This window comes from Heterodontus francisci, chromosome 2 (genome assembly GCF_036365525.1).
Source record: "Heterodontus francisci isolate sHetFra1 chromosome 2, sHetFra1.hap1, whole genome shotgun sequence".
Lineage (NCBI taxonomy): Eukaryota > Metazoa > Chordata > Chondrichthyes > Heterodontiformes > Heterodontidae > Heterodontus > Heterodontus francisci.
The window spans coordinates 120,369,205-120,386,586 of NC_090372.1; the positions used below are offsets into that span (position 1 = coordinate 120,369,205).

The 17,382-nt window shown below is 44.7% G+C and overlaps 1 protein-coding gene across 1 annotated transcript in view; it reads left to right on the plus strand.

Annotated features, from left to right (window-relative positions):
* Positions 1-465: 465 nt before the first annotated feature.
* Positions 466-17,382, plus strand: part of elp2 (elongator acetyltransferase complex subunit 2) — a 201,570-nt gene continuing 184,653 nt past the window's right edge. The window contains exons 1-4 of the mRNA XM_068010006.1: positions 466-613; positions 7,150-7,228; positions 8,964-9,034; positions 10,279-10,435. Of these exons, the coding sequence (XP_067866107.1) occupies positions 479-613; positions 7,150-7,228; positions 8,964-9,034; positions 10,279-10,435 (442 nt within the window). The 5' untranslated portion in view covers positions 466-478. The remainder of the gene's footprint in view (positions 614-7,149; positions 7,229-8,963; positions 9,035-10,278; positions 10,436-17,382) is intronic.

Consider the following 17,382-nt stretch of genomic DNA (forward strand, 5'->3'; position numbering starts at 1 on the left):
AGTGCTGTAACCAGCAAGATTATGGCCCAGGTGCTGGAAGGTGGGATTCGATTGTGGGGGGGGGGGTCTAGTTTTTTTCCAGCCTGCACGGATACGACGGGCTGAATGGCCTCCTTCTGTGTTATAATTTTTGTATGGTAGTATCTATTGATCTTGAAGAGTTTGTTCCATGATTTATGAGATGATAGGGTTGGTCTGTCTGCAAATTGTTTCCAATGTATATACCAGGCACTTTGCAGACTGGCTGTGACATGTACCTCACACTATTTGCAGACTCTTTCTCTACAGTTGCTTCCTTTGCATGGAGCAAATGTGCACGACACTCAGTGCACTCACGTGTTCTCCACTTCATTGTTGCCATTGTTTGCGTCACGCTGCCTGGACACAACCTCTGCTTCTGACGCGAACGGAAGTCTGATATGTGTGCGCACGCGCGCCCTTTGACCGGTCTCAGGGTGGGTCAGAGGTGACGGGTGGAATGAAGATGGCGGCGCCCGTGGAGATGGCTCACGTTGCGCGTTGTGCGAACAGGACTCCGCATACGCTGTCCTGGGGTAGAGGAGGGCGCGTGGCATTCGGGAGCTGCCGTTCGGTTGTGATTTACGAACCGGAGGTAAAGATTTAAATCGGAGCTGGAGCTTCTGGATGACCAGGAGCCGGTTTGGTGTGGGCTCTGTAGCAGGGCTGGGACAGTTTGCTGCTGTTGTTAATCTGACCAATATGGGGCGTGGTCTGAATAGGCGTGTACTGAGGTCAGTCAGAGGCTAATTGCCAGGCTGGAAACAGCCCAGAACATAGAATTGTTCCAGCAGAGGAGGAGACCATTTGGCGAGTTTTGTCTGTGCTGACTCTCTGAAGGATCAGTTTACCTAGTGCCACTCTCCTGTCTTCTTTCAGCCCTGCACCACCTTCCTTTTTAGATAACAATCCATTTCCCTCTTGAATGATTCAGTTGAACCTGCCTTCAGCACACTCTCAAGCAGTGAATTCCAGATCCTAATCACTCCATGTGCAAAAACGTTTTTCTGTGTTGTCATTGCTTCTTTTGCTAGATACCTTATTTATGTGCTGGAAATACTCAGCAGGTCTGGGAGCATCTGTGGCTAGAGAAGAGTTAATGTTTCTGGCCTGTGACCTTTCATCAGAACTGGCAAAAGTTAGAAATGTAATCGGTTTGGTTGTGTTTGCTGACAATGTGACCACTAGGTGGCACAGTACTGTCACATGCGCAAATGCAGCCTCATCAACAGAAGTGTCACTGTCTGCCATGTTACAGGCAGCTGCCAGTAATAAAAATGGGGCTGTTCAATTTGATACAAACGAATCGAACCCAAACACTGTCACCCCTTGATGGCCACACCCCCCCTCAACAGTACTCTGCTCCTGCTCGCTGTCTGAATTGCAGCATTCAGTTTCCCGTTCCCTCCTGCGAATGCTGCTTCTTTTACCTGTTCACTCCCACGGCCGCCTTCTCGCTGCTCCAACCCGCAGCCCCTGACTGGTTGCTGTTCCATCTTGCTGTTCTTTTCTGCACCCGTCTGCTCGTCACTCTATCCCGCTGCTCGCTCCCCGCCTCACTGCCCAGAGAAGTGGTGGGGGGAGTGAGTAGGCTGCCAACAGCGAGGCAGGATGGAGTGGCGAGCAGGTGGGAGAGAGAACGGTGAGAAGCAGCAATTGAGACGCTGAATGCGGGAGAAAATGGAATACTGTTGGGAGTAGATGGAGGCGGCGATTGTGGCTGCTGAGCTGTGAAGCAACACTGACGTCATTCCATCTGATGTAATTATTTGGTGACGTTTACGCGCATATGTGCAGATCCATACTGGCAAGCGGACAAATGTTCAGTTGCACTGATGACATCAACGATCATGCTTTGTGTTGTCAGGAAATACTCAGAATAGGTTCCACCAAGTTATGCTGAGGTGGGTGAGAAGCGAACAAAAGGGACGTTGTGTGATAGGGCCAAGGACAGGAGAGATGAAATGACAAAGATGTCATGGAACAAAGGCAAAGGTAGTGCTAATGGTGTGGTGAAAGACAAAGCATTAGTCCAGAGAGAGTGTTAATGACAGAATAATGAACAGCTCTGTCCAAAAGCACAAACATGAAAAGCCAAGTTTAAGGCAGGCACATGGTTAAAAAATTAATAAAAAAGGCCAGTCACGCTCTGAAATTATTGAACTCGTTGAGCCGGGAAGGCTTTAGAATGTTTAATCAGAAAATGAGGTGTTGTTCCTTGAGCTTGTGTTGATGTTCATTGGAACACTGAAACAGGCCAAGGCTAGAAATGTGGGCATGGGAGTAGGGTGGTGAATTGAAATGGCAAGCATCCGGAAGCTCAGGATCATGCTTGTGGACAGAGCAGAGGTGTTCCGCATAGTAGTTACTCAATCTGCATTTGATCTCTCCAGTGTCGAGGAGACTGGAACAAGGAATGTTCGACATATCCCACAAAAAGACAGGCATAACTAGGATGCATGTGGGTACCCATAGCAATGCTTTTTACTTGAAGGAAGTGAGTGGAGTTGAAGGGAGAAGTTGTTCAATGTGAGAACAAGTTCAGCCAGGTGGAGGAGGGTGGTGGTGGATGGCGACTGGTTGGGCCTTTGTTCAAGGAAGAAGCGGGGAGCCCTCAAACTGTCCTGGTGGGGGATGGAGGTGTAGAGAGATTGGACGTCAATAGTGAAGAGGAGGCGGTTGGGGCTAGGAAATTGTCAAAATGACGTAGGGCCTCAGAAGAGTCACGGATGTAGGTGGGAAGAGACTGGACCGGGGAGAAAAGATAGAGTCAAGATAGGATGAAATAAGTTCAGTGGGGCAGGAACAGGTTGAAACAATGGTTCTGCCAGGACAGTCCTGTTTGTGGATTTTAGGAAGGAGGTAGAAGCGGCTGTATGGGGTTGTGGGTTATGAGGTTGGAAGCTGTAGAGGGAAGATCTCCAGAGGAGATGAGGTCAGTGACAGTCCTATGGACAGTAGCTTGATGTTCGGTGGTGGGTTCATGGTCCAGGGGGAAGTAGGAAGAAGTGTCTGAGAGTTGGCACTGAGCCTCTAAGGTAGGGGTCGGTGCGCCAGATAACAACAGCACCACCGTTGTCAGCAGGTTTGATGACAATATCGGGGTTAGACCTGAGAGAACGGAGTGCAGCAAGTTCAGAGGGGGACAGGTTAGAGTGAGTGAGGGGGGCAGAGAAATTGAGACAGCCGATGTCTCGCTGACAGTTTACACTGAAAAGATTAAGAGCAGGTAAGAGGCCAGAGGGAGGGGTCCAGGTGGAAGGAGAACGCTGGAGGCGAGTGAATGGGTCTGCTGGTCGGGGGGAGGACTCCTGGTCAAAGAAGTGAGTCCGGAGGCGAAGGCGACGGAAGAAGAGTGAAATTCATTTGAGGTGGGGGCGTTGTTGAGTACAGAACGTTCAGTGTCAGAGAGGGGAAGGTCAGAAGGTATAGTGAGTCCATATCAAGGGGTCAGATCAGAAGGGGTGGAGTCAGAGGGAAGTGAAGGGGAAGAAGGATCTGGAGGGGCATTAGTCCCCATCAGCTGCTGAACTGGTTTGAGGTGTGGGAGTGGAAGATCCAAACAGTAAGTCACACAGTTGAGCACACATATAGGCACAGTGGGAACAGTTATCCAAAAAGGGTACATGAATGCATGTAGTACAAGAAATAGAACTGAGTTGGAAGTATAAATTCATCTTAAAGAATATGAAGGTGAGAAACTTGGGTCTGAAACTAGTGTCTTGAGTTTAAATAAAAACAATTGCAAAGATATGAAGATAGAGTTGGCTACAGTGGATATGGAAAATAGGTTAATAGGTAACAGTAGATAAGCAGTGGCAGACATTTAAGGAGATATTTCATAACTCTGAACAAAGATATATTGCATTGAGAAATAAAGACTCTACGAGGCTAGCTAAGGAAGTTAAGGATGGTATCAAATTGAAAGAAAAGGCATACAGTGCTGTGAAGCTTACGGTAGGCCAGAAGATTGGAAAAATTATAGAAACCAGCAAAGGATGACTAAAAAAATAAAGAGGGAGAAATTAGAATATGAGAGTAAATTAGTAAGAAATATAACAAAAGACAGTAAGAGCTTCTACAAGTATATAAAAAGAGAGTAGCTAAAGTTAACGTTGGTCCTTTGGAGGATGAGATTGGGGAATTAATAATGGGAAACAAGGAAATGGCAAGAATCCATTATGAAGGAAGTAGTAGCAGGTGTTGCAACCAGGTGAAAAAGACGTCCAGGGTTCCCTTTCAGCTTTCACCTGGTCTTACTGTAACAGGGTTTTATTTTTAAACACACTGTTTTTAGCTCCCCTTTGGTGAATTGTTGTTCACTGCTTTCCAATTATAAGGCAAAGAAACCAGTACATACAGGCTTTCTTAGGTTTAAAGAAGAAAAGTTGAAATTTATTAAACTAAACTTAAACTCTAATTCAGTTGGCGCTTACAGATACACGATGCTCCCATGCTAGCATGCATATGCGATGCACACATGCAAACAGAGACAGAAAAGAGCAGAAGAAAAATAAAGTGGAAAGGTTTGAGGCAATATCTGAGGAGTTGTTACGGTTCTTTGAGCTCACTGTCGAGCCCTCGATTGTAGGTAGATCTTGCTTTTCATTGGGGCCGAGTATTCTTAAACCTTGTTCATTGTAGGAGACCTTTCTCTCTTGGGTTCACGTGTTTTCAGTGGGTTTTGGAGTTATGTGAGAAAGAGATGGGAGGAGATCGACAGACAGGGGGTCTTCAGTGCAGAAACATTCTGCTTTATGCAGGCTTTCAGTTCTAACTGTACAAATCAGAAAAAAAAAACCCAGACTGCCAAACAGGTTAGTCATGTGACTAATTGGTTTGACCACGCCTGTTTGTGGATTGTATTGGAGCAGGGCATAGCTCCTTTGTTCCAAACAGTATCTGTTAATATGCAAAAAAAAGGCAACTCCTTGTCACAGGCCTTCTCTTCTTCCCGGCAACAATTTGAAATTTAATGTCCGTGTGGCGAAATTAATGTGCCTAATTCTTGGCAGGTGGGGGCCTGCATGACACAGGACATGTAGCAAATCATAATACGATCAAGCAGAGTCAACATGGTTTTGTGAAAGGGACAAATTTATTAGAATTCTTTGAGGATGTAAAAAACAGGAGGGATAAAGGAGCCCAGTAAATGTAGTACATTTGGATTGCCAAAAGGCATTCGATAAGGTACCACATAAAAGGTTATGACTCAAGATAAGAGCTCATATTGTTGGGCATAATATATTAGAATGGAGAGAGGATTGGCTGACTAACAGGAAAAAGAGTGTAGGGATAAATGGATCATTTTCAGGTTGGCAAACTGTAACTAGGCAGGTGCCACAGGTATCAGTACTGGGGCCTCAGCTATTTGCTGTCTATTAATGACTTGGATGAAGGGACCGAGTGTATTGTAGCCAAATTTGCAGACAATACAAAGATAGGTAGGAAAACAAGTTGTGAGGAGGATATTAAGAGTCTGCAAAGGGATATAGATAGGTTAAGGGAGTGGGCAAAAGTTTGGCAGATGGCGTATAATGTGGGAAAATGTGAGGTTGCCCACTTTGATGGGAAGAATCGAAAAGCAGAATATTATTTAAATGGAGAGAGACTGCAGAGTGGCACGGTGCACAGGGATTTGGGTGTCCTTGTACATGCATCACAAAAAGTTAGCATGCAGGTACAGCAAGTAATTAGGAAGGCAAATGGAATGTTGGCCTTTATTGCAAGGGGGATGGAGTGTAAAAGTAGGGAAATCTTGCTATGTCTGTACAGGGCATTGGTGAGACTGCACCTCGAATACAGCTTACAGTTTTGGTCTCCATATTTAAGGAGTGACAGACTTGCATTGGAGACAGTCCAGAGAAGGTTAACTAGGTTGATTTCTGTGATGAAGGGGTTGTCTTATGAGGAAAGGTTGAGCAGGTTGGGCCTATACTCATTGGAGTTTAGAAGAATGAGAGATGATCTTATTGAAACATAATCTGAGGGGGCTTGACAGGGTAGATGCTGAGAGGAGGCTTCCCCTCATGGTGGAATCTAGAACAGGGGAGTGCAGTTTCAAAGTAAGGGGTCACCCACTTAAGATGGCCTTAAGGAGGAATTTCTTCTCTGAGGCTTGTTATCTTTGGAATTCTCTACCCCAGAGAACAGTGGAGGCTGGGTCATTGAATGTAATGAAGGCTGAGCTAGTCAATGGTTATGGGCAGGGGGCATGCAGGAAAGTAGAGTTCAGGTCACAATCAGATCAGCCATGATCTTATTGAATGTTGGAGCAAGGTCAAGGGGCTGAATGGCATACTCCTCCTATTGCTTATGTTCCTCCGATTTTGTAGCCATTGCAGAGACGTAGCTACAAACCGGACATGATTGTGAGCGAAATATTGCAGTCTATAGGATCTTTAGAAAGGACAGGGAAATTAGTAAAGGTGGATTGGAAATAGTGCTAAAAATACAATTACAGCAGTAGAAAGAAAGGATTTCTGTAGGGGTGATCATGCAGTGGAAAAACAATGGCTAGAGTTAGGGAACAGCAATTAAGGATTCTGATGGAAGTTGTTAACAGACCTCCTGATGGTGATCTTTGTGGGTGGATGTATCGATGGCGAGATGGGGGAAGCATGTAGCAAAAACAATGTAGTTATAATATTTTAATTTCTGCATAGACCAGAAGGAGCAGAACAGTTCAAGTAGTAAAGGCAGTGAATTTCTAGTATTCAGGACTGTTTTCTACAATAATACATTTAGAACCAACAGGGAATAGGCCATACTCTATCTTTGATGAGCAACAAGCCAGAATTAGTTACGAGTCTGACTGTAAGGGAACATTGTGCGAATGGTGACCATTATATAATTGAATTTGGTATTAGTTTTGAGAGGGAGAAAAGTGTGTCACAAACCAAAGTTTGAATTTAAGTCTGACAAACTTATGCTCATCTGGTTAAAGCAGGGTGCCTTGCAGATTTTCTTTCTGACTAATGGGAGTGCCTACATCTGCACCTGGTCTGTGCCTGTTGTATTACCAAGCATAGAACAGTGCGCTGTGTGAGTAATTGTAGTAGCAGCTTTCAGCACTGTTAACTAATCATCCAACAATTTCTCTTGCTATTTTAATTGTCTTTGCTCCAACAGAAAATAAATGTGACTGAAACTCTGAATGGACACAAAGGAAGAGTTAACTGTGTACAGTGGGCTCATAGAGATGATTGTGGTAAGTACTGATGGACGGATGTTCTTTTAAGATGCAGGGAGTGAGCGGCCAGCTGGCGAGGGAGGTGGGGGAAGCGAGTGGCCTGCCGGGACAGGAGGTGGGGGGGGGGGGGGGTGGTGTCGGGGGGTGGTGGGTGGAAGGGAGTGAGCGGCCAGCTGGCGAGGGAGATGGGGGAAGTGAGCAGCCAACTGGGAAGGGGAGGGAGCGGCGAAGCGAACGAATAGGTGGGGAGTGCCAAGCAGTCGGGAGCAGTGTGGGCGAGCGGTGGGGGTCGTGAGCGGCATGTAGTCAGGAATGGTGAGCAGACAGGAGTGGGGATTAAAAGCGGCGATTGAGCAGGAAACGGAATGCGGCGATTGAGGTGGCGATCGCAGCCATTGAGAGGGTTTGGGTTTAATTCGCTTTTGTGTCAAATTGAGCAGCGCTGTCTTTACTACTGGCAGCTGCCTGAGACTTTGCAAACAGTGACGCTTCAGTCGATGAGGCTGCATTTGCGCATGTGCCAGTACTGTGTCACCTAGTTGTTCCGTTCTCAGCAAACGAGGCCTCATTTTAATTCTCCATCTTGCTGTCACATTGACCTCTCTGTCCTCGGCCTACTGCAGTTTCCAGCGAAGCTCAATGTAAGCTTGAGGAACAACACCTCATCTTTCGATTAGTCATTTTACAGCCTTCTGGACTCAACATTGAGTTCAACAATTTTAGACTGCAATCTCTGCCCTCATTTTGTTTCCATTTTTTTGTAGGTTTCAATTTTACTCTTATTTTTCTCTTGTTTTTACTTTTGGACAGCAGTTGTTCACCATTCTGCCGTTCACACCTCCTCCAGACAGAGGTTTTATTTGTATACTTGTCCCATTACCACTCCCTTTGGTCCTGCACCATAAAACTCTTGTCATATAGCTCCTTTTGTCTTCCATCCTATCACAGACCTTCCCCTTTGTTCTTTTCCCACTCTCTCCTTTCACTTGCTTAAAACCTGTTAATTTTCTAACTTTTCCTAGTTCTCATGAACGGTCATCGACCAGGAATGTTAACTTTGTTTCTGTCTCCACAGATGCTGCCTGACTTGTTGAGTATTTCCAACATTTTCTGGTTTTTATTCTAAATTCTGTAGACCGGTGTGGTTGTGATTCCGTTTAATTTGAAATGTTTGATTCACTTTAGACCTTACAGTCTCAATTACAGAAATTCTTAGGAAGTTTTCAATGTATAATCCATTTACTATCAAATTTACATAGAATTACATTCTTACAGTAAAGAAACAGGCCATTCGGCTTAACTGGTCTATGCTGGTGTTTATGCTCCATCTGAGCCTCCTCTCACCCTACTCTATGTCATCCTATCTGTGCATCATTTGGAAATCTGTTTGAGCAAATTGCAGAGTGCAAGCTTGGAGTTCAGCATAAGCTGAATTTTTTTTTATTCTTTCCTGGGATGTGTGCGTTGCTGGCAAGGCCAGCATTTGTTGCCCATCCCTAGTCGTCCTTGAGAATTTCTCTTTGAATCTTTGATTTCAGAAGTATCCTTACTCTTTGTGTAACCAAGACATTTTCAAGCAACTTGCATACTGTAAGAACGTTAGTAGCTGGTCCATAGAGCAATACTAAAAACTGTTTCTGAATCCTTTGATATGATTGATTTGCAGAAATGGGAGAATATCTGCTTCTGGTGTTTTACTCTACATACAACTGAACATTGTATCCACTTTTTAAGTCACCTATTTGTGTTCCAGGTCCTGAGACAGAACTTGTGTCTGGAGGGTCTGATAATGCTCTGATTATTTGGGAGTTGCAGAATTTTAAGGTCAGTTATCAGATTCTAAAGCAGCCATCTTTTTATTTTAGATATCCAGCATTCGCTGTATTTTGCTTTTATTTTTGTGTTTAATTCACAACTATCTTTTCTGTTCAGTTTCCAATAGTAGATTTGGAAATAACGCTTTCTCAGGAAAACGTGTTTGCCTTTTATTGTAATCATTGGTAACCTCAAAACAGGACAGATAAACTTGGTAATAGAAATTTATCATTCCAAATTTTGTACAAGAAATTAGAAGCATGTTTAAAGTTATAATCTTCCTTTTTTTCTGAAGTTCTATGTTGTAAACTTAGTAGGAAAAATAATTTTGGAGCACAGTTCTCCTTTGTAAGTAACACGGTGAATAATATAGTACAGTAGTGTAACGATTCTGATACTGGACCGCCTTTCTTCTTTTGTCTGGTCCTACCTGTTCCCATGCAATTAGCCTATTTCTATAATGGCTTTTTCACCAGCTCCTGTACCATCACCTCCAGAGTTCCCCCAAAATTCCTTCTTGTTTTCATCATCTGCGTGTTGCGCCTTGGTGACATCGTAGACATTGGGCCAGCTTCCACATGTATGCAAATTGCGTCCACTTTTACATCTCCATACTTCCCTCAACCTCATTACCAACTCTGTACTATTAGAATGCCTGTCTGACAGTGCTGTGAACGGGCTGGAAATTCCTACAGAATATCAAAGATTAAAGCTATAATTTTTGGCTCACGCACTTGCCATCAAATCCATCCTCTTTCTTCTCCACCGTTGCACCTCCCTCCAGCTGTTTGTTTGGTGTCTGATATAGGTGGCATATACACTGAGTGTTCCATTCAACCTAAAGCTAACCTTAAAACTCCATCTCCTATAATGCGTTCACTTTCTTAGCCTTTCCTGTCTCTGCGCCTTCTTAAACCCCAGTTTCACTGAAATCCTTAGTCACATCTTTGTTGCTTCTAGACCTTTCCAGTGCCTTCCTCGCAGCTTCCTGATGTGCACCTTCATAAACTCCAAATCACCCAGAATGTCTGTCTTTGATCTTGCGTTGTCCTTTTTGTCCATCACGTTTATCTCTGCTGACCTGTATTGGCTCCCTTTACCCAAGTGGATCGAATTTAAAATTCTTGTTTACAGATCCATCCGCGATCTTGTCCCATGCTTCCTCTGCAGCCATTATTAGCATTTTGTTGCAAAATAGACAATAATTGTTATATGCATTCTTTTATGAATGATAAGTTACTTGTGTGATTCAGTTTGCAGCATCCACCCAGTTAGAAGGACATTCAGGAGCTGTGTGTGCTGTAACGACTATTTATGAAACTGTTGGCTTGGGTGAACATCCAAAATTGCTGATTGCTTCAGCAGCAGCAGACTCCTCCATCAAAATTTGGACAAAACAAGGTTTTGTGGGTAAGCTATTAATTTCACTGTATGTCATGGCAAGTAAAAATGCAGTGGGTGAATTATATACGGGAATGCATGCAAAATTTTCATTCTACTAAATTTCCTATTATCGCTATATAACCTGAAAATTTGAGTGCCCTGTAACCATTGTTTTCATTTATCCCTCATTTTATCCCCTAGGTGAAAATAGCTGTCAAGATATTAATTAATTTTTCATCTCAACCCCATGCATCGGAAAAAATGGAAGACATATGAACCCTAATTTTCAGCTCCATTCAGCCTCATAAGTGAGTGCACGTGGGGTGTAATGGAGCATAAATACAGGCGGAGATTAGCTGCGCTCAGTCAGCATGCATTTTGGATGAATGATTACATGGTGGAGAAATAGGCGGGTGATTATAACATCAGGATGTCATTTAAGCATCAATGCTATTTCCTGACTTTGTTATAGACCAGCAGCACTATTTCTTTGTTTTGCTCATATCAATTGTGATTTCACAGTTGCACTTTTGAATACAAGCTAATTTAAAGGGACAGTCTGGAAGTTTAATGTTTTGATTTTTTTTAATGTTTGGTCAGCTCAGTGCCAGAGACTTTATGGCCGTAGGTTCTGGACTATTGATTTTTGGTTTTACACCTACAAATTGGGACAGTGGTTTCATTATGGATTCTCTTTGTATTTACATTATTTCAAAGGAGAAGATGACAAAGAAATCAGCACAGATTTGTTAAAGGAAAATCATGTTTGACTATCTTGATTCAGTTTCTTGAAGTAACAAGACAGTTGATGAGGGTAGTGCATTTCATGTAAGGACTTTCAGAAGCTATGGGACATTCTGCTGCATGCTACAATCTTAATTGCAAAAGAACTCCTGGAAGGCAGGGGGCTAGTAGTGGATGTCAGGGTCACTTCTTCCCTACACTTCCATGCCGAAAGCTTATTCCAGACTGCTGCAGGGTACGTCAGTCATTCTCTGCGCGCAGGTATTTCATGTAAATGACTGACACCAGAGCTGGCAACTTCATTAGCTTCCCTGTGGATAACCAATAATTTCACTTTAACAAAGTACCACTTAATAGACTTGTTAACAAAACTCAAGTTCATGAGATTAAAGGGACAGTGGCAGCACAGATGCAAAATTGACGAAGGGACAGAAAGCCAAGAGGAGTGGTGAATGGTTGTTTCTCATACAGGAGGACTGTATAGTGATGTTCCTCAGAGGTCAGTAGTAGGACCCTTGCTTTGTCAATGTCTGTCTGTCTGTCTGACTTACTGACCAACCTATCTACCTAGCTACTTAGTGGCCCACCTGCCTACCTACTTATCTACCTAGACTTGAGTATAGAGAGTTTAAATAAGTTTGAAGATGCTATGAAGCTTGCAAATGGAATAAACAATGAGGAGGTTAGTAACAATTCAAAAAGACATGGACAGACTGATGAAATAGGCAGACAGATGGCAGACGAAATTTAAATTTTTATGAAGTGAAACATTTTGGTCAGAAAAATCAGGAGACACAATTTGAACTAAATATTACAGATTTGAAGTGGGTGGGGGGCGGTGCAGGAATCCTTGGCTTTATTAATAAAGTACAAAAGCACGGAAGGTAGGCTAAACATTTATAAGCTACTGGTTAGGCCTCCGCTAGAGTATTGCTTTCAGTTCAGAACACCACACTTCAGGAAGGATGTCAAGTTCTATGAGAGGGTGCAGAAGAGATTTCGTAGAATGGTACCAGGGCTGAGGGATTTCAGTTATGTGGAGAAGCTGGGGTTGTTTTCCTTTAAAGTAGAGATGATTAAGAGGACATTTGTTCAAAATCGTGAACCGTTCTGACAGAGATGCATTGCCTGAAAAGGTTGTGGAAGCAGATTCAAAAGAGAATTGGATAAATACTTGGTGAAAACCATTACAAGGCTATGGGGAAAGAGCAGGGGGATGTGATTAATTGGATAGTTGGCATGGCCATGATGGCCTGAATGGCCTCCTTCATTGTTGTGTTATCCTATGATTCTATGTCCGATTGAGCCATAGGAGGACTGTGCATGCATGTCATTGCCCTCCCAATCTCACATACAGGTCAATGTGGACTTCACTTGGGCTTGTTTACTGTAAGGTAGACCAGGCAGGCTATGAGACAACTTTGTGCTGCATGCTACATTCTTAATTGCAGGAGAACTCCTGGAAGGCAGGGGGCTAGTAGTCGATGTCAGGGTCACTTCTTTCCACCACTTTTATGCCAAAAGTTCATTCCAGACTGCTGCAGGGTACATCAGTCGTTCTCTGCACGCAGGTATTTCATGTAAATGACTGATACTATAGCTGGCAATTTTATTAGCTTCCCTGTGGATAACCAATAATTTCATTTTTTTAAATGCACAGGATTTTCCAAAGACCAATGTGTCTTTGATTGCATATGGCTGTCTATGATCCGACATGAAAAAACCTGTGCATTTGTGAAATGTAAGGGCTTTCATTCCTTCAGTTGCAATTTGTTTATGACCACTTGTACAGATGAATGCCACATCCTAAACACCAGTGCTTTAAGACAACCCACTCTGTGCTCATTATCTGACTCAAAAATTTGCTCAATGCAGTATTTATTCCAAGGCGACTAATCCTGTCCTCTGCAGCTTTGGTTCCTGACAGCCGCCTAATGTGCTGAAGACAGATGGATGCATATACATGCATCTATCAGATTCATGATCAAATGCAGAATAGGTAGAAAGCAGAGGTTCAGTTGTCTCGGCAGGGGACTCTGATAAAATAGTCAAAGTCTCTTGCATCAGCTGCATGTTCAACAGTATTGTCCTCCAGTGAGGTACCAATGTGGAGCATCTGGGTGAAAAAGGCAATGAACAGTGGAGAAGCCTGAACATGTAGCTGACAGCTGATCAACAGGTTGCCATTGAGGTGACCTTCTCCTAATAAGTCAGCCACATTCAGCATGCCCTCATAAATATGCCTCGCCTCCTACTGAGCTGCTAAAGTTGTGATCTTTGTCACCAGATGATAGGCTTTCCAATGCCATAACAAGAACAGTCTCTGGACACAACACAACTTTAGTGTGAACAGATTTTATTGTCCTAAATGTGATCTGTGCGTCTATTGTTAGTCACAATATATTGATGTTATGCTTTGTAATCGAACTGAGTGCTGATTTTATCTTCTCGCCCAGTGGCAGGCATTTTTGAGATGGATGGCTGCTCAGTATCTCTGAGATGTTCTTGGGATTGATGAGGTCCTTGACCCACTCTGGGTCAACAAGCTTTTCCTGCTTGCTGGCACATTTATTGTCATTGAGGAAGGATGTCACCTTTAGAGGCAATACCACTGCTTGTTCCTGTTCCATGCAAGCTCCTGCCATGGGGCACTGTCTGACTGTACCCATTGATCTGTTTTGCCAGCAGATCTGATCGCAGCACAGAGATTGCTGAAACCCCTATCTGGAGCTCTGGTCATTTGGTCAATGTGTCGAGGAGAACTCGGGCTCACTCGTGGAGGTGGCGTAGTGGTAATGTCACTGGACTAGTAACCCAGAGACCCAGGGTATTGTTCTGGGGACATGGGTGTGAATCCCACCACGTCAGAAGGTGGAATTTGAATTCAATTAATAAATCTGGAATTAAAAGCTAGTCTAATGATGGCCATGAAACCATTGCCGATTGTCATAAAAACCCATCAGGTTCACTAATGCCCTTTAGGGAAGAAAATCTGCTGTCCTTACCTTGTCTGGCCTACATGTCACTCCAGACCCACAGCAATGTGGTTGACTCTTAAAAGCGCTCTGAAATGGCCTAGCAAGCCACTCAGTTGTATCTGACTGCTACAAAGTCAATAAGGCATGAAACCGGACGGACCACCCGGCATCGACCTAGGCACCGGAAACGACAATGGCAAGCACATCCCTGTCGACCCTGCAAAGTCCTCCTTACTAACATCTGGGGGTTTGTGCCAAAGTTGGGAGAGCTGTCCCACAGACTAGTCAAGCAACAGTCTGACATAGTCATACTTAACAAATCATACCTTACAGACAAAGTCCCAGACACCACCATCACCATCCCTGGGTATGTCCTGGCCCACCGTCAGGGCAGACCCACCAGAGGTGGCGGCACAGTGGTATACAGTTGGGAGGAAGCTTCCGAGGGAGTTCTCAACATAGACTCCAGACTCCATGACGTCTCATGGCAACAGGTCAAACATGGGCAAGGAAAGCTCCTGCTGATTACCACCTACTGTTTCCTGTTCCCCCACCTCCTTCCGCTGCCCCCCACCAACTTAGCTGATGAATCAGTACTCTTCCAAGTTGAACACCAACTGGAGGAAGCAGTGAGGGTGGCAAGGGCACTGACTGTACTGTGGGTGGGGGACTTCGATGCCCATCACCAAGAGTGGCTCGGTAGCACCACTGCTGACCAAACTGGCTGAGTTCAAAAGGACATGGCTGCTAGACTGGGTCTGCGGCAGCTAGTGAGGGAAACAAGAAGAGGGAAAAACTCAGTTGACCTCATCCTCACCAGTCTGCCTGCTGCAGATGCATCTGTCCATGACTGTATTGGTAGGAGTGACCACCGCACAGTCCTTGTGGAGACAAAGTCCCATCTTCACATTGAGGATACTCTCCATCGTGTTGTGTGACGCTACCACCACGCAAAAAAGGATAAATTTCAAACAGATCTAGCAATGCAAAACTGTGCATCTATAAGGCGCCTTGGGCCATCAGCAGCAGCAGAATTGTACTCAGCCGCAATCTGTAACCTCATGGCCCGGCATACCCCCTACTCTACCATTACCTTCAAGCTTGGGGGGGTCAACCCTGGTTCAATGAAGAGTGCAGGAGAGTATGCCAGGAGCAGCTCCAAGCATGCCTCAAAATGAAGTGTCAACCTGATGAAGCTACAGCCCAGGACTACTTGTGTGCCAAACAGTGTAAACAGCATGCGATAGACTGAGCTAAGCGATCCCACAACCAACGGATCAGATCTAAGCTTGGCAGTCCTTCCACATCCAGTCGTGAATGGCGGTGGACAATTAAACAACTAACAGGACCAGGTGGCTCCACAAATACCCCAGTCCTCAATGATGGGGAGCCCAGCACATCACTGCAAAAGATAAGGCTGAAATATTTGCAACAGTCTTCAGCCGGATGTTCTGAGTGGATGATCCACCGCTGCCTTCTCCTGAAGTCCCCAGCATTCAGTTGTCTGCCAGTCTTCAGCCAATTCGATTCATTCCGCGTGATATCAAGAAACGACTGAAGGCACTGGATACTGCAAAGGCTATGGGCCCTGACAACATTCCGTTAATAGTATAGTAGACCTGTGCTCCAGAACTTGCTGCACCCCTAGCCAAGCTGTTCCAGTACAGCTACAACACTGGCATCTACCCTGCAATGTGGAAAATTGCCCAGGTATGTCCTGTACACAAAAAGCAGGACAAGTCCAACCCGGCCAATTACCACCCTATCAGTCTATACTCGATCATCAGTATGGAAGGCGTCATCGACAGTGCTATCAAGCGGCACTTGCTTAGCAATAACCTGCTCAGTGATGTTCAGTTTGGGTTCCGCCAGGGCCACTCAGCTGCTGACTTCATTACAGCCTTGGTTCAAACATGGACAAAAGAGCTGAACTCAAGAGGTGAGGTGAGAGGCTCTTGACATCAAGGCAGTATTTGACCAAGTATGGTATCAAGGAGCCCTAGCAAAACTGAAGTCATTGGGAATCGGGGAAAACACTCCGCTGTTTGGAGTTATACCTAGCACAAAGGAAGATGGTTATGATTGTTGGAGGTCGATCATCTCAGCTGCAGGATATCACTGCAGGAGTTCCTCAGGGTAGTGTCCTAGACCCAACCATCTTCAGCTGCTTCATCAATGACCTTCCTTCAATCATAAGGTCAGAAGTGGAAATGTTCACTGACTGCACATTGTTCAGCGCCATTTGTAACTCCTCAGGTACTGAAGCAGTCCATGTAGGAATGTAGTAAAACCTGGGTAATATCCAGGCTTGGGTTGATAAGTGACAAGTAACATTCGTGCCACACAGGTGCCAGGCAATGACCATCTTCAACAAGAGAATCTAACCATCTCCCCATGACGTTCAATGGCATTACAATTGCTGAATCCCCCACTATCAACATCCTGGGCATTACAATTGACCAGAAACTGAACTGAAACAGCCATATAAATACCGTGGCTACAAGAGCAGGTCAAAGGCTTGGAATTCTGTGGTGAGTATCTCACCTCCTGACTCCCCAAAGCCTGTTCACCACCTACAAGGCACAAGTCAGGAGTGTAATGGAATACTCTTCACTTGTCTGGATGGGTGCAGTTCCAACAGCACTCGAAGCTCGATGCCATCCAGGACAAAGCCCGCTTGATTGGCACCCCATCCACAAACATTCACTCCCTCCAACACCAATGCATAGTGGCAGCAGTATGCACCATCTACAAGGTGCACTGCAGCAACGCATCAAGGCTCCTTAGACAGCACCTTGCAAACCCGTGACCTCCACCACCTAGAAGGACACTGGCAGCAGATGCATGGGAACACTACCACCTGTAAGTTCCCCTCCAAGCCAGACACCATCATGACACGGAACTATATTGCTGTTCCTTCCCTGTCACAGGGTCAAAATCCTGGAACTCCCTTCCGAACAGCATTGTGGGTGTACCTACTCCACATGGACTGCAGCGATTCAAGAAGGCATCTCAAAAGCCAGTTTTTCAGCTAGTTTCAAAAGTCAGTCGCAACATTGTATATTTTGTTCTTGGTCTCTGGCTGTATTCGGGGCAACCGAGATGCACTTTACTTGCTAACGTCTGAGGCTGGCTTGTTCTCCCTCTCTGTATGGTTGTATCCAAGGCAACCAAGATGTACCTTCTGAAGCTGGCTGTCTTAAAGACATACAGCATATTTCCCCCCAAAAAACAACAGGATCATAACATTAC